Below are 26,933 nucleotides of genomic sequence, written 5' to 3' on the forward strand. Positions count from 1 at the left end.
CGAGGACGAAAGCAACCAGCTCGGCACGGGGAAGCGTCATTGCATCCATCTTAGCAGTGACGAGGAAGATCCTTTTGCTGTAACTCACAAAACCACCGGGCCCATTTCCAACATTTTGATTCAGCTTCCTTTTGTTAAAGCAAGAGCTCTGTGGTTAAATTCTGCTTGGGTTATCTGTGAGAGAGCCAATTAAAAAAGAAAACGGAAAGTCGGCCTTCTGGCAAAAGTGAAGCTGGAGCCAAGAGGGGTTCAGTTGCACAGGGGAGCCAGGAAAAGTGTAAGTCCAGGCCTCACCTCTGCTCTTCATCAAAAGGTCTCTACTCTACTTAATGGTCCGCATTAAGAAGTCTTTAAATTTCCCATCATCAATGCTAGTTGACTGAGAGCCGGGAAAATATCGGGTAAGTGAAATCTATGAATCACCCATAAGTATATGTCGGCCATTTATTTACCTTCCCCTCCACAAGGAGCCCTTTTCCTGCTATCAAGTAAGGAGACAGATGGTTTTCAGTTTCCCTTTCTTTCTCAGCCATTCTGCTGAGGGAGCCCACCACCAGGCAGTGAAATATCTACAAATCTGTACTTGGAACTTCTGTGTGTATTCGCACACATGTGTGAGACTTCGGAAGCTGCGGTACCATGTGCGTATTTGTGGGTGTGCATATGTCTTTGTGTGTGAGAGAAAGGAACAGGCAGATAGACTGGAAACACACCAAAATGTTAGCAGTAGCCATTTTTTGGGAGTCGGTACGGTGAGTGGATTTTATTTTCTTTATTATACTTTGCTGTATTTTCCAAAATTCCTACAAAGTGCTTTCATAATTTGGGAAGAAATATCATTATAAAAAGAAACTTCACTTGGATACTGGTTACATGGGTGCTTCTAGGTGTGAAAATTCATGAAGATGTACACTTACAATCTGTGCACTTTTCCACACGTATGTGATAGTTCAGTGGAACCTTTTACGCCCTCACCCTACCATGTGAGGGGGTGGGTATCTGATTAGGAAAGGGTGTCTCTAACGGACGGGCTCAGAAAAAGCAGGTGCTGTGCTGTCAAAATAGCCTTTCCAACCTGGGTGCCCCCCTGTGACCACCGTGACCAGGTGCCTGTTGCCAACCATACGTTAGCAAGAAAATGTAGAGCCATGTCTTCTCTCCCCTGCCCAGATGTGAAAAGAAAGCTCTTTGCAAAAAGGCACAGAAGGAAAAGAGCTTTCTCTCAGGGGGTCCACCAGAGGGGGAAGGAGAGTGAGCGCCCTTGAGGGTGGAGGTTGTATCCTGATGCTGGAAGGACCAACTGGCTCTTAGCTTCCCCCCTGGCTAGGATAACAGGCTAGAACAGCGGCAATGGGCTCGCCCTGACACTCTCTCCTGATGTCTGGGGGCAGCGGAAGGGGGTACCAGGGCTACCAGGCCGTCTTTCTGTGCCCTCACACCCCTCGCGCTGCCCCCTCTCAGCTGCAAGAGCCCACTGGGGCTCCTCGGTCTTGAAGAAGGGGCCTTCCCAGTGCCCTGCTGGGACAGCTTTCTTCAAGCTCCAAAAAAGTTTCCTGAGACACTCCCTCTGGAAAGGAGAACTCAGTTTATTAAAAGGCGACAAGTAAATAATTTGGAATTTGTGGTTTAAAATATTTCTTAATATACAATTTCACCTAGTGAGGACGGGTAAATTAAAACGTTAATACGGTAATTCTCTTATTCTGGAGCCATATTTGAACTTCCTTTGGAAGAGAGGATAACGGGAACAAAGGTAAGTATTTTTAGAAATGTCTACGCTCCTATTTTCCACAGAATCAACAATTACAGTTGGAGATCTTTCCTGTGTTTCTCTGCTTGGAAACTCAGATTTAAAGTATTCCCAGTCTCACTACCTCAATGCGGGCATCTAATCAGATTAGCAGGTATTGCATTGGGAGAGCATCTATATACCATTGAAGCAATGCAATGAAGCTTCTGCTCCTTCAGACACATAAGCATTTAAAATTACATGGGATTATTCCCACTGCAGTTCTTCCAGGATGGCTAACTAATTTAAAATAAAATTTAGGTTTGTGAAAGCATTTGGGGATGAATGCTTTTTATGCTTAAAGCAGCTGATGGAATAGCCTATTTATTTATGCCCTACACATTCCTCTATCTATACTGTAGTTAATCACCTGTAGGCAAATCGAGATGCCAGGACTAGTCATAATACAGCATGCCACAGGCCTGGGGCACATTTCTTCTATTTCATCCATCCGTTCCCTCAGCCTGTACTTTGTATATTTTATCACAGGATGTTCCTGTATTACTGGTAATTTCCCCCATAGAAAAAGGAAATACACACACACACAAAAACCCATTAGCTCTCCAGCAAATATTTATAAAGAAGAGGAGAAACTGCACGCCCTTTAATCCTCTCCCCACTAAAGACCACATCAGCAGCCTGAGCTTTTTGAAACTACTCATCTGGCAGCAATTTTTCTCAAGCAAGTAAGTGCCTCAGGCCACAATCCACCACTCCGGCCCCCACTTGTCTCCTGCAGCCCTCTGCACTATGAACAGGCCCTTGAAGGAAAGAATGGTTAAAAATAAGACCGTACAGCATCTGATCAGGTAATGGCCAACATTTATTTTCAAATCCAGCCCAGGAGTCACATCTGAAAGCAATATTTTTTTTAAAAAAAAAAGATCTTTTAAACTCACTCATTACAAAAGAGTATATTAACGGGGGAAAAGGGCCACTTATTCAGAAGTAGAAATTACAGATTCGGTCGTGGTGGCCTGAGCCTTTCTGCCACCACAGAGCAGGGCCTCCCCGGTGTCCCTCGTCACTCTCCCTGCTCAGGCTGGTGGAGGACCATGTGAGGAGGAAGGAGGAGGGGCAGGAAGGCAGTGGGCTCTTCCCAGTCTGTGATTACTGCTAACGCTTTGTCTTCCTTCTTTCTCGGCTGAATGACTTCCTACTAGACTTACCGGTCTGTTTCCTCATTTCAGGGTGAAACAAGACAGCTCATCATAACCTGAACAGTTCTGAAGGCCTAAGTTTGCAGGCTAAATTCCTCTTCAAGTATTACTACCCTCGCTTAACAAAAGTCCTAAATTAAGGAATTCACAAACCAAGTCACTTCTGCATGGTTTCACTTTTATTTATTTTTTAAATAAATTTATTTATTTTATTTATTTATTTTTGGCTGCGTTGGGTCTCTGTTGCTGCGCGTGGGCTTTCTCTAGTTGCGGCGAGCGGGGGCTACTTTTCGTTGCAGTGCGCGGGCTTCTCACTGCGGTGGTTTCTCTTGTTGCAGAGCACGGGCTCTAGGTGCGCGGGCTTCAGTAGTTGTGGCTCATGGGCTCAGTAGTTGTGGCTCATGGGCTCTAGAGCGCAGGCTCAGTAGTTGTGGCACACAGGCTTCGTTGCTCCACGGCACGTGGGATCTTCCTGGACCAGGGCTTGAACCCATGTCCCCTGCGTTGGCAGGCGGATTCTTAACCACTGCGCCACCAGGGAAGCCCTGGTTTCACTTTTAGAGAGTCTTATTTTAATGTATTTTGACTATGGCCTTTCTTATCAATATCCATGCTTTCAGACTTAATTTTGGTATTTAACATTATTTATTACTGGTTTATCAGAAAGTTATATTTTCCTTAATGTATGTGATGATAAAAACATGCTATAGTCTTACATGTGATTTTATTATCAGACATCATATGAGTTTTTTATTCTACTGGAATAGATCCTTTTTGCAAGTGAATGGGTTCACTTAATAATGAAACATGGAACTCACTTAAAATAATTTATAGAAAGATTTCTATAACAGATTCACCTACTCAGTTGGTACAGAGATCACCAGCTGTGGAATTAGAAAACCTGGGTTCAAATCTCATCTCTGCCATAATCGTCCATAGAACTTTAGGTAAGTCACTTAACCTCTCTGACTCTGTCATCCATAAAACATAGATAATAATACCTACCTAACATGAGACATGAGATTATGGATGTAAAAGTGCTTAGCCCAACATTAAATCCATATATTAAGGTTAAACCATTTCCAACACCACTAACGTGGCAAAGCAATGGGAGGTGACCAAAAAGAGCTTAATTAGGTTTCAGTTATTGATTTTATTTCCTAACTGCTAACATTTGAACCACTCTTAAACTATGGTTGCATGTTCAATTTGTCGAAAACATATGCCAATTTAAGATGATGATTCGGAGGCATGTTGGGGAAAACCAGGCTGGTTTCAGGCCAAAACAAACCAAGTAACTCTTTCCAATCTGGAGAACCAGGACTAGAACAAAAAAAATCACACGAGTGACCTTTTCTCTCCCATCTTCTCTAATTCCAAGATCCTACCATTACTCTGGGAAAACATGAAAACCCAGGGATCATCATCTCTATTTACTACTTAGTTTCCAAAAACTAACAGAAATAATAATGTGAAATCACAAACCTATTAAGAAAATGTCACAGTGTGCCTCTAAAGGGCACAGATAAGCAGGGCAGGTTTCATGGTATCGGCACCCCAGGTTCACCCTGTATAGGTCTCAGCCAAGGAAGGGAGTAAACAAGCACACAGGAGTTATTGTATATTGCTTGTTTGAATCACATTGTCTGTGCTTTTGGCACATGAACTACAGTGAAGAGCAGTTATTTTACTTGAGCCAAATAAGTTTCCTCTTGCACAGGGTGACTCACCTAATTTTGTTGTATGTTTTTTTGCATAAGCTGTTCGCCTTTAATTACATGCAGAGTGATTTTTTTTCTGGTGTGTGTTTGCCACTTGACTGTTTCTTGTCTTCATGCCCACACCAACAGTGAACAATATCCATAGAGAACTATTTCCTTTTTCCTGCTTGCTTCATTCTGAAAACCCACCATAGCAAAATTTCTCACCCTCATTTCCTCAAATGACTAAATACTTCCCCTGCATGGCCAGCCCCTCCCCCTTCATTCCCACCATCCTCATATGCCTGAGACAAGGACCAAAAACAACCAGAGCCTGGCTTTAAGCTGCCTGGAGATATCTTGGCCAACTTCAATTTTGTAAATATAAATTCTATAAATATAGCTTTAAAATTATGTGTCACATGACTTTTCTAGATAGAAATTCTATTGAAATTATGTATATGCATAAAATCTGGGAGTCCACATTTACATCTAACTTTGAAAGCAGTTCTGCTACCTACAACTTGAGGGTGACAATCATTTGAAAACTTAAATGTTGCAAAACTAGAAACACAGAGTCATCATTTCAAGTGAATCTTAAACCAGTTTTGCACACTATACCAACCCATTTCACAAACTACACAATAGGGCCATTCTTTGAGAAAGTAAAAGGCAACTTTAGAAAACTAAAAGAAAAGGAGGAAGCGAGCATCTAAAGCGGCTCAGAATTCAGGCAAATTGCTGCACCAGCCATTTTGCTGTGCATACCTGCACCATATTTGGCTTCTGCAACTGAACTGGTTTCCCACAGTAACAGTCTATCAGTCTTCTCTTGAGTATAAATAAACCCTTGCTTAAAATATTCTGGTTTTTTACACCCCTAGCAGTCAGCAATCACCACTACCAATGTCTATAATTAGATTTCAAAGTGCAGTTATTGATAACTTGTCCCTTTCTCAGCTATTTCCTCTCCTTTTTTCTAAGAGCTCTTCAATTCTATAAGGACAAGTCTCTAAAAACTATTCCTTAAAGTTTCCTCTATAATATTTATCATTTCCTTCCTTCATTGTAAAATGGAGCTAAGTGTTCAAAATCAAGGAAGCTTTGGATTTCAAAGAGAACTCAACACCTGATACTAGCAAGAATAATAATTGGCCGAACACCTCCAGAGGCAACAATGTAGATCTGAGGTTTTAAGTGTTGAGACTGTAGAGGCCTGAGCCTTATGCAAAACATTGTTGCTGCCAAGTGGGAAAAGTACCACTAAATGGCTGGAAAAGATGTACTGGCACTGAAGAGAATCCTCCCACTTTCAGAAGCCATGTCCCAGGCAAAATGGACACCACCTTTTTGTTCCAAGGAAGGTACGCCTACCTTACCTGCTTTCTCCTCCATGTCACTCCACACCAAAGCCAGGGAAATAGATATTTTTTACTTTAACATTTTTCCCTGCCAAAAAAGAAAGGGCTATTGATACTGACTGAAATGAGAAGAGGCTGCTCAGATCAACTTCTACCCAGGGGGACTGAGTTAACAAAAATCATTCATAATAAAATTTAAGGTGCCTGAGCATTTTTGTTTATCATTTGAAGACATGTGCCTCTCCATCCATTTCCAGGAATTTTTGAATGTGTAATGCAGGTAGACATGCATGAATATATTACTCTACATACATCCTCTTCTTCCCACGTATCCTTCCAAGTAAGTGAGCCTTCAGAAAGCTTCTCTCATGTAACTTGACAGCCAATAATAACTCAGTTCCACTTAACTGCTCTAAAACTTAAACAAATCAGCAGCACATCCTCTTTACTAAAAATGCTATAAAATCCATTTACTTTACTCAAATACTAGACCTCTTGCCACTATTTTTCTTAACCCATTTTGGAATCCATAAGATATAGTATGCCATGAACTTCATTCAACAGTTCAACAAACATTTCTTGGGTGGTTATTATGTACAAGGCACTGCGCTAGGCACTTAGACAACTATTATTTTATTTATATTCACAATAATCCTGTAACATTAAACCCCCTACTTTTCAGACACAAAAACTGATGTTATTCAGTGAATTTAAATCACTTGCTCCAAGTTGCCTAGCTAATGCTCAGATATGAAACCATGTGGGTTGGGCTTTAGATCAAAGTCTGTGGTCTTCCCTCAATACAATACAGCCTCTTCTCATTCTACTCTGGAATAAAAAGTACAGGTAAACCAGGAAAACAGTAGGAGGAGGGCTCTAAATTCCAAACGGAGGCAACTGAGACACTAGACTGACAATTCAATGACTGATTTATATAAAAAGGGATGGAGGAAAGGGTCGAAGATCATCTCTGAGATTCCAAGCTAGAGGATAGGATGCTGGAGAAAAGCAGTAGGAGCATGGCTAGGAACAAGGTTCCAAATATGCTAATTTGGGAAAGAAAAAAAATGGGCTTAGTTTAGCCCATGTTGAACTTTGAGGTGTTCCATCTAAGAGGAATTGAATTTTAGGCAATTGGGAAAATAAGGACTAGTGTTAAAATGAGTCAAAGTGACAGAGAATGTATTGGATACACACACATAAAGCATGAGGTCTGAGAGTGAAGATTTAAGGACCAAAGATGGGGCTTTGGGGAATACTAGCATTTAAGGTGCAGGAAGAGAAAGAACATCGAGATACAGGAATAGAGAAGAGACAGAAAGAAGTAGAAAAGTGAGCAGGAAAGCATGTGACCAAATCAAAGGAGGAAGATGTTATGGTGTCAAATGCTGAAAGGAAGCCAATTATCTCCTACACTTACTGAGTGCCACTCTGCCCAAGAACCTGTTCTAAGCGCCGAGAAAATGGGAAATGTACATGAATCCTAAAGCTTAACTCCTACCAAGATAGGCAACATCCCTCAGAGCTGCTATCCCCTACCTCCGACTTGAACGTGGATCTTATATTTTAAAAGTGCTGGAGCAGCAAATATTTCCTACTGGGTTTCTCAAATTTAAGATAAAAAATGAGTGACTCTTTAGGAATAAAGAAAGTGAGACTTCCTTTATGGGTCTTATCCTGTAAGGTGGAATGAAGGACTCCAGGCTCGTCCTAAACAACTCTTTAAACAAGTGTCTGCAGATTTGGACACCACTGTTAGATGCTCAAAGGTTGCCTCTGCCGAAGTCCCCAGGTGTTCTCTCCTGGTACTGAGGTCACAGTGGTCTCTGGCAGGGACTAATGCACCAGAGGGGCCACCCCTCATAGCAGTTTACTTAAATTCCCTGAAGATCATCTATTTAAATGGCCAAACAAGAGTGAAAGCAGTGCACTGCCTTCAAAGCACTCTCACTATATCCTCAGTCCTCCCTGCCCACCTACGTGCAAAGAGCCTCTCACAGCCTTTAGAACACAGGATCTGAAAGGAAGAGTTTCACAGTCCCCACTGAACACCTCTTTATTTTTTTCTTCTACCTACAGGCCTGTTCAAATAGTTCACAGAGCTATACAGTTCTTGCACGTGGTGATATAAATTAAATTATCTGGTGTATCAGGAAAAACTGTGACTTTGAAATGAACAAAAACCATTACTGGGGGTCCTGTCTAGCACACCCTTCCAGATTATCTCCGCTATTCATTGTCCTTGAGTTACTGTACAACTCTGTGTTTGTAGAAATGGATTGTAATGCAAATCATTTTTGTCCACAGAAATACAGATGAATCATGAAGAGTGTAGAGGAATTATAACTGACTACTGCCCTCTGGATACTGACCAGCTTTGCAACTATTCGTAAATTTACTTCAGCAAGCCCACTAATGTATGTGTGTGTGTGTGTGTGTGTGTGTGTGTGTGTGTGTGTGTGTGTGTTGAATTCTCCTTTAAACAGGATATAACATTCTACTGGTTCCTTCATTAATTAATGGGTTAAATACAATCTTCGACAGATGTACATTTTAGATTTGTATGAGGTCATGATTTTACCTTTTTTAAAAGAATTACCCTTTAACAGGTGATTAGTTTTAGCCATAGCGACTCTGGTGTTTCAGCAATGACATTTCAGGGCAGACAATTTAATTTAAAGACCCAGCTGCTTTAGACTTTTGGTCAAGGTCATTCTTTTCCTCATTATATAATACAGAGCTCTCAGAAACTGAAAAAAATCCCCTCACGCCCTCCAGAAAAAGTTCAATCTTATTAAGGAGCTGGGGAGAAGAAAAAACCTTAAACTTGAGTACTAATGAGTGATTGATATATTCTTTGCACTTTTCAGTACTTATTTCTTCTCAAAATTAATTGCATATCTTAATTGATCATTAATAATAAACAAAATTCAGATTTATACATATTTAAAAGGTACTCAATAAAGAATAAATCAGCCTGGATGGCAGCTGTGTGAACACACTCTATGCTGTAGTACTTCCTGGGCCTTTCTCTTTTCTACTCACATTTCATCGTGTCTTTCAACACATCCAGTCCATACAGATATCTCGGCCTCTGAACAGGGCATCACGAAGGCACATACTTTTAAACTTCATCTTTTTTTAGACATGAGGTCAGTTCCTAAATCTTTAGGTGATAAACATTCTTCTAAATCAGTGTTTACAAAATGGTGTTCTGCAAAGCACATTCTGGGAGATGCTAATAGGTAGACCTCACAAAAAAAGGGAGGAGAGTTCTGATAGCACAATATGTGGACTTTTTTTTAAAGCAAGCATACCTATTAACATCCAACATAACACTTTTCCATAGACTATACTTTTAGGAAGTGGTGTTCTACTTACACCCTAATGTGTCTAATGGCATCAGTGTGGTTAGAAATATGTAACTTCTTTTCTCCTAGGGAATTTGGCAGGCAGGTTTTCTCCAGTTCTATTGCTCTCTATTCATGAACAGAAGGACTAATCATTCAGTAGAATGGATCAATTTTCTCATATTATTTTCCCATCCCTTTCTGTGATGGTTTGCCAGTTGCCACATGGGAGTTTCAGAAACACATTGCCTGATGTCATGAGGATAAGGTAGATAAGCTGGGATTAATAGATAATACAGTTCCACACGATCCAACTCTCAAAATGACCCAAATCTTCTGGTTATTTGGATCTCACCATTCAGAGAGATCATCTCATTCCATCTGTTCTGACAGTCCATCTGGTCCAGAGAGGATAAAGGTATTCCAAGAGATGACAGGTGATGAAAAAAATGCCTTACGGAATAACCTGCTCACCTCACCACCACTCCTTTTGTACCCTAAGCACCCAATCCCTTGACTCTTTCTAGATAAAGCACTACAGACTATGCATTGATTCTTGACTTTATTTCTCGTCCCTGAAAAAAAAATGTTATTTGGAACTATTACAACACATGTTGAAACTCCTGGCTACATTAATTTTATCGAGATTTCCCCTCCCTGAGTTCTCAGAGCAGAAGCATTCCTCTACAGAAGTAGGATAATATTTTTAACATAATATTCTGCAATTTTCTAGCCACTACAGTGTATGTTTTATTACTTTTGAAAATGAAGGGATGCATTTAGATCTGGATTGGGAAACTCAGAAAACCAATATTGCGTCTCTTTTTCTCAAAAGCAACTCTTATAAAAAACTTTATTTGTCCAGTTAACTGTAACTGTTACTAACAAGCAACAAAGAACACTAAGAGAACAAAGGGAAGCTCTGGGTTGGCCATTATACCTCCAGACTGCAGTCAAATCCTACTTCCTTAAAGCCCTAATTCCAGGGAAGAAGGTATGGAGGATGCTGACAAGATAGAAAAGGCAGAGCTCAACAAAGAAAGGATTGAAGATTAAGAAGTCAAATTCTCACAAACTTCAATTTAAGGTCAAAGGCAACAAGACTGGTTCTCATCAAGTTTTATAATAAAATAAACAACTCAAAGGAGTTCAGGATTAAGCTGTTTTTAGGCAACCAACAAAGTATACTACTATAAGAGTAAGAGAGTGCATAAGATTTCACTAATGAGTCAAAATGTATAGTTCCTGTGCTACACATCTCAATCACTAAGAGTCTTTTCCATTAAGGAATCCCATGGTGCTACAATTTTTCCTCCTTTCAAAGTATTACTGTACTTTCACTCTCAATATGTTAAAGGCATATTCATGCTTGAAAAATACCCCAAATATAAAGAAATAAGAACAAAGAGACTAAAAAATGTGAAAGAATGAGAGGTCTAATGTATAACTAATAGGGAGTCTACAAAGAAGACAGAAATGATAGAGAAATAGAGGAAGGCACAATATTAAAAAAATAAATTTTTCTAGAATTGATGAAAGACATGAATCTTCAGACTCAGGAAGCAAAATAAAGTGTATAATCAGGTAAATCAAAATAATATATGCCTATACATATCATAGCATAAAATACAGAAACACCAAAGACAAAGATATGGGAAGAAATCAAATGGAAAAATATAGAAGATTCTCTACAAACTTAAAATATGTAGACAAGCAAGGATGTTTCTATAGCAAAACAGAGGCCAGAAGGCATAACGTCTTTGATATACAATAGAAAAGAACTGTCAACTTAAAACTTTATACTAATACAAATGAAAATTTTGTACAAATAACTGAATCTTCTAAGAATGAGGAAAGACATTTCAGAAAGAAGACTGTATTTACGTACCCTCACTGAATGAACTACTTAAGGATGCACATTATAAAGGAAGGAGAGTAAACCCTAAAATAAGTGAGATGCAAAAGCAACAGTAAGTTATACTTAGTGGATCTACTAGAACCCAGTACACAACATTTAGCATACATTCTTTTCAAGCTCATGTGTAATATTTATAAATTTAACTATGCATAGACTATAAAGCAAATATCAACCAATCTAAAGAATCAATATCAAGCAAAATATTCTCCAAACACAATGCAATTAAATTAAAAATCAATTTTAAAAGATAACTATAAAAATATATTCTATCTCCAAAATATACAAACAGCTCATGCAACTCAATATCAAAAAAACAAACAACCCAGTCAAAAAATGGGTGGAAGACCTAAACAGACATTTGTCCAAAGAAGACATACAGATGGTCAACAAACACATGAAAGATGTTCAACATCACTAATAATTAGAGAAAGTCAAATCAAAACTACAATGAGATATCACCTCACACCAGTCAGAATGGCCATCATCACAAAATCCACAAACAATAAATGCTGGAGAAGGTGTGGAGAAAAGGGAACCCTCTTGCACTGTTGGTGGGAATGTAAACTGGTACAGCCACTATGGAGAACAGTATGGAGGTTCCTTAAAAAACTAAAAGTAGAACTACCATGTGACCCAGCAATCCCACTACTGGGCATATACCCAAAGAAAACCATAATTCAAAAAGACACATGCACCCCAATGTTTGTTGCAGCACTATTTACAACAGCCAGGACATGGAAACAATCTAAATGCCCATCAACAGAGGAATGGATAAAGAAGATGTGGTACATATATACAATGGAATATTACTCAGCCATAAAAAGTAATGAAATTGGGTCATTTGTAGAGACAGGGATGGAACTAGAGACTGTCATAGAGAGTGAAGTGAGTCAGAAAGAGAAAAACAAATATCGTATATTAACGCATATATGTGGAATCTGAAAAAATTGGTACAGACGATCTTATTTACAGAAATAGAGACACAGACGTAGAGAACAAACGTATGGATACCAAGGAGGAAAGGGGTGGGGTGGGATAAATTGGGAGATTGGGATTGACTTATATACACTATTGATACTATGTATAAAATAGATAACTAATGAGAACCTACTGTACAGCTCAGGGAACTCTACTCAGTGCTCTATGGTGACCTAAGTGGGAAGGAAATCCAAAAAAGAGGGGATATATGTATTCGTATAGTTGATTCACTTTGCTATACAGTAGAAACTAACACAACATTGTAAAGCAACTGTACTCCAATAAAAATTTTGAAATGTATATATATTCTATAGGAAACTCATGGGTCAAAAATGAAATACTGGAAATCAGAAAAGATTTAGGAGTGATTTTTAAAAATACCGTACATCAAAACTTTTAGGCATCAGCTAAAGCACTAACTACAGGGAAATCCATGGCCTTAAATGCTCTTATGAGAAAAGAAAAATAACTAGAAATTCCAGAAATTAGAAAAAGAATAAAGCTATAAGAAAACAGACCAAAGGAAATATGATAGATAATATCAGAAATTAATGAAAAGGAAAATATCAACAGTTAGTCGTTAAACTTAAAAGCTGATTTTTTTAAAAAAAACACAATAAAAACAGACAAACTTCTGAAAAAATGAATAAAGGAAAAAACGAAGGCACAAATGTATAGGTGTTAGAAATTTAAAAACGGAATCGAGTATGAATATAGTAGTATGAATATTTTTAATTTCCTTATTTAAATATTTAGGTTGGCCTCCTGGAAAATTCTGTAACAACTATGTTTATGATTCTGAAACGATTCGAAGGAGCATGGAATGCATCAGAGCACAGCGTTAAGCAAGATGACAACGGTGAAAGTGCGGAGCAAATAATAAATGCCATACAAATAAGTTCCACTAATTCCTATTATTCTTATTTATGAAATAGTGTATCCTAGGGATAAATCACGTTCCTATTTCCTACCTAAAGTAAAGGGCTGTTGGGACTTCACTGGTGGTCCAGTGGGTAAGACTCCGCGTTCCCAATGCAGGGAGCCAGGGTTCAATCCGTGGTCAGGGAACTAGATCCCACACGCATTCTGCATGCCGCAACTAAAGATCCCGCATGCCACAGTGAAGATCCTGCGTGCCGCAACTATGGCTCACCGCAGACAAAATAAATAAATAAGTATTTTTAAAATAAATAAATAAATAAAGTAAAAGGCTGTTGAAGGGCTCAAATATGATGGTGTAACAACGAAATCCTACTTAGCTATTAAGAAGTGATGATGATGATGATGATGATGATGATGGTGATGACGATAATGGTGAAAGTTATTTCAAACTTTCACATGTTTATGCTCTGTTTTTCTTCCTTTCCCTCTTCTCATCTACATTACTTGTTATAAGACTTGGTAAACTGTAATGCTCTTGGAGTAAATATAAGTTGATGATTGATGAAATGGCAATGTTTCAAAGGACTTTGGTCTGTCTAGTGAGAAAAATACACGTAATTTGCAGCTTGCTCATCTGGAGCTTGCAGAAAAAATTTTGAGAATTTCCATAAACAAAAAATCTACACAATGAATTAGGAGTGAGTGTTCACCCTATTTTCAGAAAGCGAATCTGCAGCACAGAGATCTTAAAAACTATATTAAGATCAGAAGCAGAACTGAAAACAAAACCAACACATTCTGACAGCAGTCTGGCTATCAAAGCTATAATGCCCCTTTTGTGTCTCTCTGTTCTTTTTTTCAATACAAACACTGATCTACTAAAGCAACGTCTGTGATCAGGTGGTGTGTAGAATGGAAAAATCCCTTTTGTAAGTCTTGCCAAGCACGGGTTATACTAAAAGGAATGGAATCTGATAAGAAATACCTATTACGAACTCATTCGCATTTAATAAAGCCCTTCAACTACCAACGCTAATAACTTCACAGGCACAGGAATTTATAAGCATACTAAAATTTTTAGGGACTGTTTACTCAAGGTTCCACCTTAAAAACAAATGCCCAGTGAGCACATTAGAAAAGGCGAGGCTTAAACCACAAGTTGCTGCTCCTGCAATGGGTGACTCTGGTGACCACTTCCAACTCCAGCATTCTAAGAAAAATACCTTCAAATTTTAAGATGATACTTCCAAATTCCAACATGGTTCATTGTGTTTTGGGGCCTTCCTGCTGACTGTCAATTCACAAAGCACAACCTAGTCACCAGAAGCCAGTTCCAAAATATATACACTAAAATATTCTCCCTTCCCCTTTGAATGAGATAAGATCTTCACAAAAGAAAGAGGGATACAAGTTTGAACTGAGCAAAATTCCTCCCCTTTTCCAGTTTAAGAAGACATCATCCATTTTCTCCATTTCTAGAAAGAAAAAAACACTGTCCTACCACTGAGACTTTCTTCAGAAAGGTCAGTCACAAGGAGAAGGTATATTTCCTAGGGATAAAAATCAAAATTCTTAGGAACAATGAAAATTAATTTTTTGCTCATAACAAAAAATATAAAATCTGTGCTTTCTAAGGCAATCCTAGCATGTGGGATGCTTCTCCCAAGTCCTGCAACTACAGAGCTATAGTCTGAGGATTAAAGATTAATTCTCCAAATGAGCCCCCAAAGGAATGTGGGGATACAGGTTATACAGCCATCAGGAAGTTGGCTCATTCTGCACATTGTTTAGCAGCCAAAAGGATGCCAGGCTTCAGAAAAAGCAGCCAAAAAGGATTCCTTGTATGGCGTGATAACTTTTTGCTCAAGAGACGGCCCCCTTCTCTACAGACAAGGCCTCACCATCCACTCCTAGGAGGCTGGGAGAGAAAGGGGCTTCTAATGAATAAACCAGCTCCTGGCTCTGTGCGTTTCACCCCAGGAAAGTAAAACCACTCACCGAGAGTTCTGGAAGCACTTCGATCAAATGCTGTAAAGAACTTGCATTTCCTGGCTGCTTCTATTCCAGAACCTCTCTGAGATGAAACTTTTAAGCTAAGCTCCCTACTCTTTAGTTGCATTCATAACACCATTACACCTGCCAAAAGCCTCTCTGCTCTGGATTCTTCTATTTTTCTAAGGTACATTTTCTTCATGAGTCTCATCAACAACAATCTCTCCAACAATTTAAAACAGATTTTACATTTTGTGAGGTTTTCCTGTGTAACCCAGGTTCAAAGCGTTTGTTCCGATATAGGAACAAGTCTTGCTTAATCACTTTTATTGTTCTTGGCCACATTTCTTGGATTAAGACACTTTCTAACAGGAAGAGACACAGTAGCACATACATTAAATCAACATAACCTTTTGTTGTGAACACCAAGATGCAAAGATTAAAAGCCCAGTTCCTCAGACGCAGGCTACATAAACACCGATAAATTAATGTTTTCCACAAACAGGACATTTCTATCACGAGAGGAAAAACTAGAAAACACTTCAGTGTTTTTAACTGTGTTTCACAGTGAAGGTTTTCTTTCCATGTGCTAAATAAACCCGTCTCTAGTCTAAGATGGGAATTGGGTTGCTGGCACCAAGCAGCCATCTGACATTTAAAGATAATGTTGCTGAGAGATTCCGTCGGCCAAGAAGCTGGTGAGGCAGTGACTCACCATCACCACCACCATCACCTCCATTGTCATCATTATCACCAACACCATCAAATATTTATGACTGTTTACTCGGCTGGAACATGCAATGTATCCCGGAGGGTGTAATCAATTTTGACTGGTTCCCATGCATTCAAAGTCACTTCACAGGATATCTCTCTTATTTTGGAACATACAAAATCAGCAATTTCTACCTGTGATTTACTTAAAAAGAGAAAAATGTTAAAAACACAGTGAGATCATGTTTAATTTTAAGTACAGAAACATGAAATCTGTGGAACTTGAAAAGCAGCTTCTCTGCACTATTTTATCGAGCAACTCTTTTTCTCTGGCTAATAGAAATAAGAGGAAAAATCCTAAGCACTACAGAAAAGAAAGTGTTCGGGGTATTTATTGATAAAGCCTACTGAACTTGCCTATTTGTTAAAGCTGTTTCACACCATGCTATATCTGAGCCAATCTACAATGTGTGCTCAAAAGTAATTTACAGTATTTCTCTAATTTTCTGAAATTTATACAGACTTCCCCAACACATCTAAGTTAGTGACAATTTGATTAAATGCTTGATTTGATTAAATGCTTCTGTCTAGAAAATGTCTTTTCAAAATCTGTATGATATTGTTTATATGTGGAATCTAAAAAATAAAACAAACTAGTGAATATAATAAAAAAGAAACAGACTCACAGATATAGAAAACAAACTAGGTTACCAGTAGGAAGAGGGAAGTGGGGGGCAATATAGGGGTAGGAAATAAAGAGGTACAAACTATTATGTATAAAATAAATAAGCTACGAAGACATATTGTACAACACAGGGAAAACAGCCAATATTTTATAACTATAAATGGAGCACAGCCTTTAAAAATTGTGAATCACTATGTCGTACACCTGTAACTTATATAATACTGTACATCAACTATACTTCAATTAAAAAATAATCACTCAATCAAATGGACTACTAAAAAAGAGAATATGAGTTTTTTTTCATTGCCATAATATCTCATTTGTAACTATCACAGAAAAAAAATTCGATTGAAGGGGACTCAGCAGCTCTCCTACAAAGCAGTCCTTTTGCAGCATCCTGAGTGCCTTGTTTCTTTTGCAATTAAATGGATTGGCAGTTTCTCCTCCAAAGGCCAAGAGTCAACAGAATTCCACCATGCCTCTTCACCATACCCAAGAAGAAATACCTTTTATTCTGTTGACTTAGTTTTCATGAGGGGTAGAAAAGACATGAAAAGGCGACAGTGCTCAACCGTGGTTGTTATGAAGGGGACGTCTGTCATGATCACACACAAGCACAACATTCTAAATTCCTCCTGGTTACCAGCTTGGTGGGGAGATGGGGTGTGGGAGTGGGGGTGGGAGTTTGAAGACAGGAAAAACTCACAGACAACACGACTATCATGTGATGTTATTACTCAGCATATCTTAGAAGACTTACAATTTAATTAGATGGCACTGGTATTTTCTAGATATTATTATACATTTGGAGATAAACAGATAAGTCACCTACCATTTCACAAGCTACAAATAAATCTTTTACGCAAATATAACATTCCACCTTAAATTATTCCCAAACTGAGAAATAACTCAATTCCAAGGGTCCAATTCCTAGAGGACATGTTTCAACTAAACCCAATAATCAAACAGGAATTAAAGACCTTATAACTGAATAAGCAAGATGACCATCTCCTGGTCACTTTACAGATTGCCCTATGTTACTATTTTATATTACATGTTTACATTCATGAAGTAAATTTGATAGAAGGCATCAAAAATAATTATATATGTATAGGGACTTTCACTGGTGGCGCAGTGGATAGGACTCCACCCTCCCAATGCAGGGGGCCTGGGTTTGATCCCTGGTCAGGGAACTAGATCCCACATGCATGCTGCAACTAAGAGTTCACATGCCACAACTAAGGAGCCCGTGTGCCACAACTAAGGAGCCCATGTGCTGCAACTAAGGAGCCAGTGAGCTGCAACTAAGACCTGGCGCAACCAAATAAACAAACAAGTAAATATTCTTTTAAAAACCTAGTGAGGGGGCTTCCCTGGTGGCGCAGTGGTTGAGAATCTGCCTGCCGATGCAGGGGACACGGGTTCGAGCCCTGGTCTGGGAAGATCCCACATGCCGCGGAGTGACTGGGCCCATGAGCCACAATTACTGAGCCTGCGCGTCTGGAGCCTGTGCTCCGCAACAAGAGAGGCCACAGTAGTGAGAGGCCCGCGCACCGCGATGAAGAGTGGCCCCCGCTTGCCGCAACTAGAGAAAGCCCTAGCACAGAAACAAAGACCCAACGTAGCAATCAATCAATAAATCAATCAATAAATCTTTTTAAAAAAAAAAACCTAGTGAATTTATTAAAAAAATAATAATAATAGTTATATACGTATATATAGTACCTGGCTTTCAAAGAGATTAGAGGACACACATACATTTTTCATATACCCTGATACTGTATCTCTGAAAAGTAAGAGACATACTTTTTCTTAATCTTCTCCATTTAGTTATCAATTCCTTTAAAGAGTTCAACACTAGAGAATATGTCTTAAAACATGGTAATATTAAAGTAGGAGATGTGAGCAAAGAAAACCAAAACAAAATAAAAATGATCTATATAAATAGGACCAAAGATAAAGAGGTATTAAACCGAATGAGAAAGCAAACCATTACAAGCAGAAAACAAACTTTAAAAAGTTGGGTGCTTAATGATACCTTTATTTCTTTCCTTTCCTTTACTTAGAAATTCATCACAAAACTTTGTTTACAATACTCCAAAGACTTCCTCTTCAACCATTGTCAGTTTCAACAAATTCTCTCTGTTCTTGAATTAAAGACTCCTGAGATTCATATTCCAATACAGTCTTTCTACCATCTGAAGACAGCAACATTATTCTACCCTGAACTAGGCTCAACATAAAAATCATCCTACCAAAACAAATTTTATTAATGCTTTTAAAGCAAAATACAAAGTTAAGAATAGATTCTCTAGTATTTGTAGAATTTTATAGTTTACATCATGCCAGAAGAAATACGTCATCTATATCCAAAAGTTTCTCAGTGTATATATATTTAAAACAACAATGCAAAGTTAAATCTATTTACTTGCTGCATGCAGGGCTGCTGGAGGTGAAAGTGTCAGGAGTAGGTAAGTGAAGTAAACACACCAACTACATAGCTCTTGGGTTATTTCCCCTATATGGGTTGGGATTAGAAGGCAGATGTTTTAGGGAGATAATGAGCCAATATCTATAGACACCACTCTACTGGTTCCATCAGGCAACAAGGTAATCAACATTCTGTTGCAGAAGAAACAGCATGAATGGTTCTTACACAAGAAAACTCAAATGAACTAGAAACCTGGAAAAATGAAAGTTACATATGTTGAGCCTCTAGATTATCCTAATAGTAACCTACATCTTATTTACCAAAAATAAGAGCCACTTAAAAACATGACCAAGGTTTATTTTTCACTCCCAAGGAAAAAGATATGCAGTCCTAACGAAATGCAATGGAAACCCATTTTTGACTGCAAAGAAAGCTGCAGAAGACTCCTAACTCTCAGTGGTCAACCAAAACAAACGAACAAACAACAAAAACCCTAAAAAAATAAATGACATTATTATCTATCATAAATTAATGCTATACCTGGTTTATTGGGAATCCTGCACTTTAAAGTTTGGCATATTGTTACGCAGCACAAGCCTTGCTAGTTAGGTCTACTCTTTGCACATTAAGATAATGCAACTGACAAGAGTGAAGGCTGCACAAAGGCTTGAACTTTGCAACTTTGTTTTAATAGTAGAGATAGATTTGATAAAACAGCTCCCCTTGTCTCCTGACATCCCAGATGTGAGTCAAGAATTTAGGAAACAAGGAGTCAAAATCTGGCCAGAGAAGTTGACAGTCACAGCAGCAAAGTCTAAAAGTTAGACCTTAAAATAGTTAGCTTTCTTAACTTCAGGGCTACTTAGTGCATTAATAGGTTACACTGTGTTGTGCTTAATCAGAGTCAATACAGACCACTGACGCATCCTCAGCAAACACTGACCTAATTTAATGGGCTAAAGACAGCAAACTTTATATCTTGCTGGAGTTGCTCAGTGCTCCTCCTTAACTTTCTCCAGTGGCCTAAAGTAAACAGGCTCAGACAGCGCTGGGTAGCAAATCTAATGGCACCAATAGCCCCCCAAACCTGCAAGGCCCTAATTTGTCCCAACCCCCAAACCTTCTCCACTTCCTTCATCCTTCCTCCTCCAAAATCTACATCAATACCCAAAGAAAATATACCAACAAGTTTCCAAGTACCAAATAGTCAAAACGTATAAATGATGTTGTATAAATTATTTTAAGAAACCAAAACATCTTGTCCTATTGACACTCAGAGAAGTGTAGTGCCAAAAACAAAATTAACGGCACCACAAATGTGTTAGAAAAGATATTTCTTCAATAATCTTCATGTGATTTACTTCAAAGGGTGATCAGAAAAGATCAAAGAGAAAAAAAGAAAAAAAAACCTGATGGAAATGCAAGCAATTATTTTTTTTCATCGAATTTGATTATAACCTTTATAGTCAACCTACCTTAAATTTAAGTAAGTCAGCATCTGCAGATTAATGATGGCCTCTGGAATGACTCTGATACAATTATGATACAGATTAAGAATTTCCAGTGATACAAAATGGCACAATTCCATTGGAACTTCAACCAGTCTGTTTTTAGATAAATCTATGAAAAAAGGAAAAAATATCTTGTTAATAACTCTTCAACATAATCCAATACAATCTTATCAACTATCAATACTTTTTCCTTAACACATTTTAAAATAAACATTATCATCTACATTTAGATCAACACTATCATTTTTTGCACCACTGTTACTATGGCATTGTGATTCCCGTTTCCTAGCGTTGTATAGGCCAATTCATATAGAAAAGCAAAAATACTGCTGAAATAGTTTTAGCTCTATTTTTTTTTTAATAAATTTATTTATTTGTTGCTGCGCATGGGTTTCTCTAGTTGCGGCGAGCGGGGGCTACTCCTCGTTGCAGTGCACAGCCTTCTCATTGTGGTGGCTTCTCTTGTTGCAGAGCATGGGCTCTAGGCACGCGGGCTTCAGTAGTTGTGGCACATGGGCTCAGTAGCTGTGGCTCGCCGGCTCTAGAGCACAGGCTCAGTAGCTGTGGCTCATGGGCTTAGTTGCTCCGCGGCATGTGGGATCTTCCTGGACCAGGGCTCGAACCCGTGTTCCCTGCACTGGCAGGCGGATTCTTAACCACTGCGCCACCAGGGAAGTCCTAGCTCTTTATATTAATTTGTAAATTCAGACCAGGTATAAGGGCAACCGAATCAACATTTACTTTTCGCTCCATCTGAAAATTATGTTTCCCCTGGACAAATATGTAAAATTGAATCCTTTAATATATCTGAATACACAGTTACCTTAATATTTCATTTATTTAATTCAATTTGGCATTCATAACATATTATCTCTCAGAACATGTCTTCTATACCTTTCCCAAACAAACACATAGTAGATACTAAGGTATTTCATTCACTAGAATTACTGAGCATGTACAATGTACAAGAAAGAGATAAATCAGTTGTGTCTGTGAAGGATGGATACTAAGTCTGCCGCATGACCTTCAGTAAAACTGGCTCCCTTGCCAAGTGTACCAAAGACAGTAATAATGGTCTACAGAGTAATGTAAACATACAGTACAGTTTTCAGTATCACCATCTCAACAATAAAAATATGAAATTGTCCTTAACGTCCAAATCTGGGAATGGTAGACATGATTGTGAAATGCCATGAAACACTGAATATAAAAAAGAGCCACCAACTCTTGAAAACAGTAACTCAACAACAACAGAGCACCTCACCCTTATTTAGCAGGGGCTTAATCAGTATGAATTGAAGATGTTCAGTAAATAATATTTCAGATACACTTAAGGAATCACACTATGTGGGTGAGGGACTTAAATAGGTCAATATTATAATGAAATGTAAGTCAAAAAGCTACCTCGCTGACTGACCTTCCAATAGATAAACACATAAATCAACAAAAACAGGTCTAGATTGCTTCAGAGGGGGAATTCCAGGAAACTTTTAAGGGATAATTCTGATAATATTTAAACCATTTCAAACCATATGAAAGGAAAGGAAGTTTCCAAATTCTTAGTTAAACAGCAAGGTATAATATTGATACCATCACCCAACAAAGAAAGTACACAAAAGGGAAACTACTTATGAATCTCCTTTCTAAATACTGATGTGAATCCTAAATTAAAAATGAGCAAACAGAATTAAGCACTTACATAAAAAGATTAACATACAATGATTAAGTGGGATTTATTCTAGGAATATAAGGATTTTTAAATATTATTTCAACAATTCATCATATAAAAAGAGTGAAATATGAAATAGTATATGATCATCTCTCCACTTTCATCCTTGTTTTCCCTTCCCCTTCTTCTGTGATTCACACTGCAGTAAACTTCTTTTAAGGTCTCTCAGAATTTCAATAGGAAAATCACATGCAAAACTATCAGCTGTCCAGGGTCTGGCCACCAGTATCGCCCTAATCCTTTAATTGAGCTATTTTGTATTTTTCCAGGAATTCTTTTTTTGAGAGTATTATATTATCCACTATAAATAAAGTTATAAGGTGTTAATGGTGGGCACCTGTCATGCCCGAACCTACAATGCTAGCCAAATGAACAGACCTCCGTGTCCACTGAGTTAGTGAGAATTTACCTATGCAACGCGTCCCTATCATCCTGGGTTTGTGTACCAGTTTCTAAATTAAAAGGGAAGAAATTACAAAACCTACATGTAGCTTAGATTCTTTCAATGCCTGTATATCAATAGAAACAGTTGCCTAGATTAAATTAAAACAAAGCTGAAAAACAGAAAGAAACAAAAGTTTTCCTTTCCTGTTTACTACCCAGATTATTGACATTTTCATCAACATTTACTAAGTACATGATTTCTGCAGAAATGAAAAACACAGAGGGCTACTTTTAAAAAGTTTATCATTCGAAACATGAAAGGCGCAAACCCTGAATTGAGCCATAAGGTAAGAGGTTCTAATTGTGCTTAAAAAAAAAGTACAAATAAAGAGCTAAAATCCAGATGGGTAAATGTTATCATCCCTTGAGCACTTCCATCAAGCCAAGCATTATGCCTGCAGCTTTGCATCTAGTACCTCATTTAAACCAACGCAAGGAGCAGTGTCACCACCAACCTAAAGATGAGGAAACTAGGCTCAGAAAGCTTATGTGACTTGTCCAAAGCCACAGAAATAAGTAATCATACTCACACCTAAGTATGTCTAACTGCAAGGCCTGACTGAGTTCCCCACGTGAGACCACTCTGCAAGATCATGATGTGTCCCACAGATAGATTATTAGGAAGATACGGTGATTAAATCTTCACTGCATTTTTATTTGCCCAAAATGCAATAAAAACAGAGTCAACATGTTCTGTGTAAAGACTCAGAGGATAAGAAAGTTATAAACATTAAGTTCAAAAGAGAAAGTAATGAAAACAGTATGTCACCTGATGGGCTAAATTCTGGAAGTGGCTATAGGAAACTTGGTAAGTAGAAACTCTGGCTTCAACTGCCAATTATCCTAATGTTACGTAAGCACTCTCTTTCACTAGAGAGTTTAGAATGAGTTTTCAAATACGTGACTTAACTTTTCCTGCTTGGGTCTGAATATCATTTAATTCTCAACTAACTTTCTTATTGGAAGAGAAAAAGAGGGTGCGAAGAAACGAGCAGGTTTGCTTTCCTATAATGTACTTAGGCTCACGCAGAAATCATCTTGGATCCTTGGGCATCCACTAACCCGCAATGGGAAAGATGCCCAGAAAGGCTGGGGAAGTCAGTCTGGATTAAGATGTTTTGACTTTGATAATCCACAGTGGATAATCCGATTATAAACAATGGAACAAATGACATACCAGTTCGTTCAAAATTCTTCCTATCAGCTGAAAGCAAAGAACTAAAATGGGGTGTGGTCCTTCTTTTAAAACACACACACGTACACACACACACAAAGGAGGAGGAGGAAGAGATCCAGGACTTAGTTGTAATTAGAGACGTGAGCAGACGGTCAGTTCATGGTGCCCACACAGATGTGAGTGTCCCTAACTGGGACTTTGAAAGGGCAGATCCATGCCAGGGGCAGAGAGAGCTCAAGCAGGAATCTGGCTGCCCCAGTCATGACTACAGAGAGACCAGGATGGGAGCGATGAAGGTTCTCCAACTCAGGAAAGACAGAAAGAATAAGAGCTCAAAGAAAACAGGCAAGTGTTAAGGAGGCAATTTGTATCTTTATTTTGAAATACAACCCAAACCAGCTTGGGCAAACGGGTCAGGAGCTGTGAAAAGCCCAGTACTTTCCGAGTGATAGAAAGATAAGTAAGCTTTTAAACTAGAGATAAACAGCCATGAGGAATTTGTGTTTATTTTTGTTGTTTATTGCTCTAATTTTGTTATAAATACATGGAGGTATAAATGAACCCACTTATGAGCTATTTCCCTAAATAAAGTATTTGCCTAGTATTTCTCAATCTCGTTGGTATACTGGAATCACTTTTAAAAATCCTGAAGCCTGGGGTTCATGGCCAGAAGTACTAGGCTGTGACTTGGGCATCCCTGTATATCCAGTTGATCCCCACTAGCCCAGGGGAAACACTGGTGGATCCACCCTCTCAGCTTCCTACCTAAAGCAAGACCCACCAATAGGTGGCGCTCTCCTAGGAACAGGCGATCAGGCCCAGGAAGGGTCCGGTTTAGACAACAGGCTTGGGAAAGAAAGCCTGTGCCAGTCCTGAGTTAACCACTGCTCAGTTAGATTCTCACTCTAAATTCCAACTCAACTGTTTTTTGGATACAATCAGAGCAACAAAAATCCGATCTGCAATAGAGTTTTCATATCATCGGTTGGCTACGATCAGAGAAAATTTGGTTTTTTCCTCACTGAATCTTCACCATAACCTAGGGAGGCAGGTGCTGTTATAACTCCCTGGTATGTGTGGACACCAAGGCCCAGAGAGGTTAGGTCACTCGCCTGAGGTCACAGAGCTAGTAAGTGGCAGAGGCAAGAACTAAACCAGTAGGTAGTTCTGAACCACTGCTGGGTCAGCCTTGTAGGACTGCGATTAGGGAAGGTCAGTTGTTCTTGAGCGTATCTCTAATTTAAAAAATAATAATCATAACAGATCTGTTTCTGATGCCTGATCAGGAGGCATTAAATGATCCCAAAGCTCTGGACTAAAAGTAAGTGATCTTGGACCAGGTCCTCATATTTTCTCCGGGAAGAAGAGCATGTGTCATGGTGCCCGGTTGCCTACCCCCGAGCTGGACTCCGTCCTTCCTTGCTGGAAACCTGCCCAGCGGTCTAGCCTGGCCCTGGGGAGCGGGGTCCACCGCAGCTCTGGGCAAACAGCGGGGCAGCAAACCGGAACTCCAGAACCACGGCCTCATCGTGTCTGCTTCTTAATTGAAACGTTCACATGAGAGCAGAGCAGCCAGAAATAAAACAATAAGTTTCGACCCGGCCAAAACAAGCTTTGCAAAGCCCTAAAATAAAGTAGCCAAACGAATAAAAATGAGCAGAGGAGGGTAGAAAAACAGTCAGTGGGATCTGGGATGCAGTCAGCACCCTCAGAGGCACGATGTTGTTTTTGTATAAAAAAGGAAAGTGGTGCCTCAGGAGGGACTGGACGGGGCCTCCCACTCTCCACCGACGACATCCTGAGCTATAAGCCGCCACAGCCGCCAGCAGAAGCCTAATGGACCAGCACAGCTGGCAACCTCATTTGCAACGTCTTGCTTTCTGGTCAGAAGAAAAGGCCTGATCGCTGGCGGTCGAATCATGCCCAGTTCCGAAAGGACCAAATGAGACATGTTTTGAGTTGAAGGATAAACATGTTATCGTGGAAGTTTAATTTTAGCCTATTAGCCCCTATCATGATGCCTCGATAATTGGGTGAAATATGTGTCCTTCACATATAAATCTAAACCCCTGACCCACAGACAAGCATATGGGACCCACTGTCTTCCTAGTACTGAAGGGACACTCTGTGCCAGGCCATCTGCACCCTCTTGCTTGGTCCCTCCTGGGTCCACTGTTCAGAGATAATCCTTGGGTGGAAGGATGGTCTGGGGCCACTTGCCCTGTCTGGACAATCCATATCTCTTTTCTTCTAGGTAGGCAGGGGTCTCTCCAGAAGAATCTCAGCTACATCCTTCTACAGGGGAGCGCTCCACAATGTCCTGGGTGTCGGACTGCCCCTCCTCTTTCAGCACAGACGCCCCACCCAGCCCCGTGATTCAGCCCCCACGGGCCACTCCCAGGACAACTGCACATTTGGAAATGCTCTGGAGTAAGGAAGCCTACTCCAGGCAGTGAAGCAGAGCCCACGGGCTGACTCATCCTTGACTCTGGAGATAAAACCACCAGACACTTCCAGTTTTAAACAGGCAGAACTAATAAGAGGATTCATAAAAATTTTGAGTGAGTCAACCAAGATTTCATGCCACATCTCTAAGAGATCAATAAAAGAAATCTTGTCAAATGCTAGAGATTTGTTAAACAATTCCTCCGTATGAACCACGAAGTCTTCCCTGATTACCTACTTAAAATGTCAGCATGTCCATCTTAACCCCCCTCCCTCTGTTCTACATTTTCTTTTTCGTCTTAGCACTTGGATAACCTTCTAAAATAGCATACAATCTACTCATGTATTTCGGTTGTTAATTTTCTCTCTTCCTCTACTAGAATGAAAGTTCCATGAAGGCTGGGATCTTTACGTTGTTCACCGGTAGACAGTAAGAGCTTAATAAATATTCATTGAATGAATGTGGTAGGAAAGCAGATTCTTAGGTCAGACAGCTGGAGTTCAAATCCTGATCCCACCACTTAGTGTGTAGACTTGGAAATAATTACTTGATTTCTCTATGCCGCAGTTTCTTTGCCTGTAATATGAGGATAATAATAGCACTGGCTCCGCTGAATTATTGGAAGGATTAAATGGGACGATACATATAAAGTCCTTACAGCAGTACCTG

General features: G+C 39.2%; 1 protein-coding gene across 7 annotated transcripts in view; it reads right to left on the reverse strand.

The window, feature by feature from the left end:
* Positions 1–26,933, reverse strand: part of LRCH1 (leucine rich repeats and calponin homology domain containing 1) — a 201,829-nt gene that overhangs the window by 89,679 nt on the left and 85,217 nt on the right. For all 7 annotated transcript variants that reach the window (XR_014236937.1, XR_014236938.1, XM_082365414.1 and 4 more), the window contains exon 2: positions 20,433–20,577. Coding sequence is in view for 5 of the 7 variants with exons in the window: in XM_082365414.1 (XP_082221540.1) it covers positions 20,433–20,577 (145 nt within the window). In the remaining 2 variants the exon portion in view is untranslated. The remainder of the gene's footprint in view (positions 1–20,432; positions 20,578–26,933) is intronic.

The sequence above is a fragment of the Balaenoptera borealis genome (genome assembly GCF_965194805.1).
Source record: "Balaenoptera borealis genome assembly, chromosome: 18".
Lineage (NCBI taxonomy): Eukaryota > Metazoa > Chordata > Mammalia > Artiodactyla > Balaenopteridae > Balaenoptera > Balaenoptera borealis.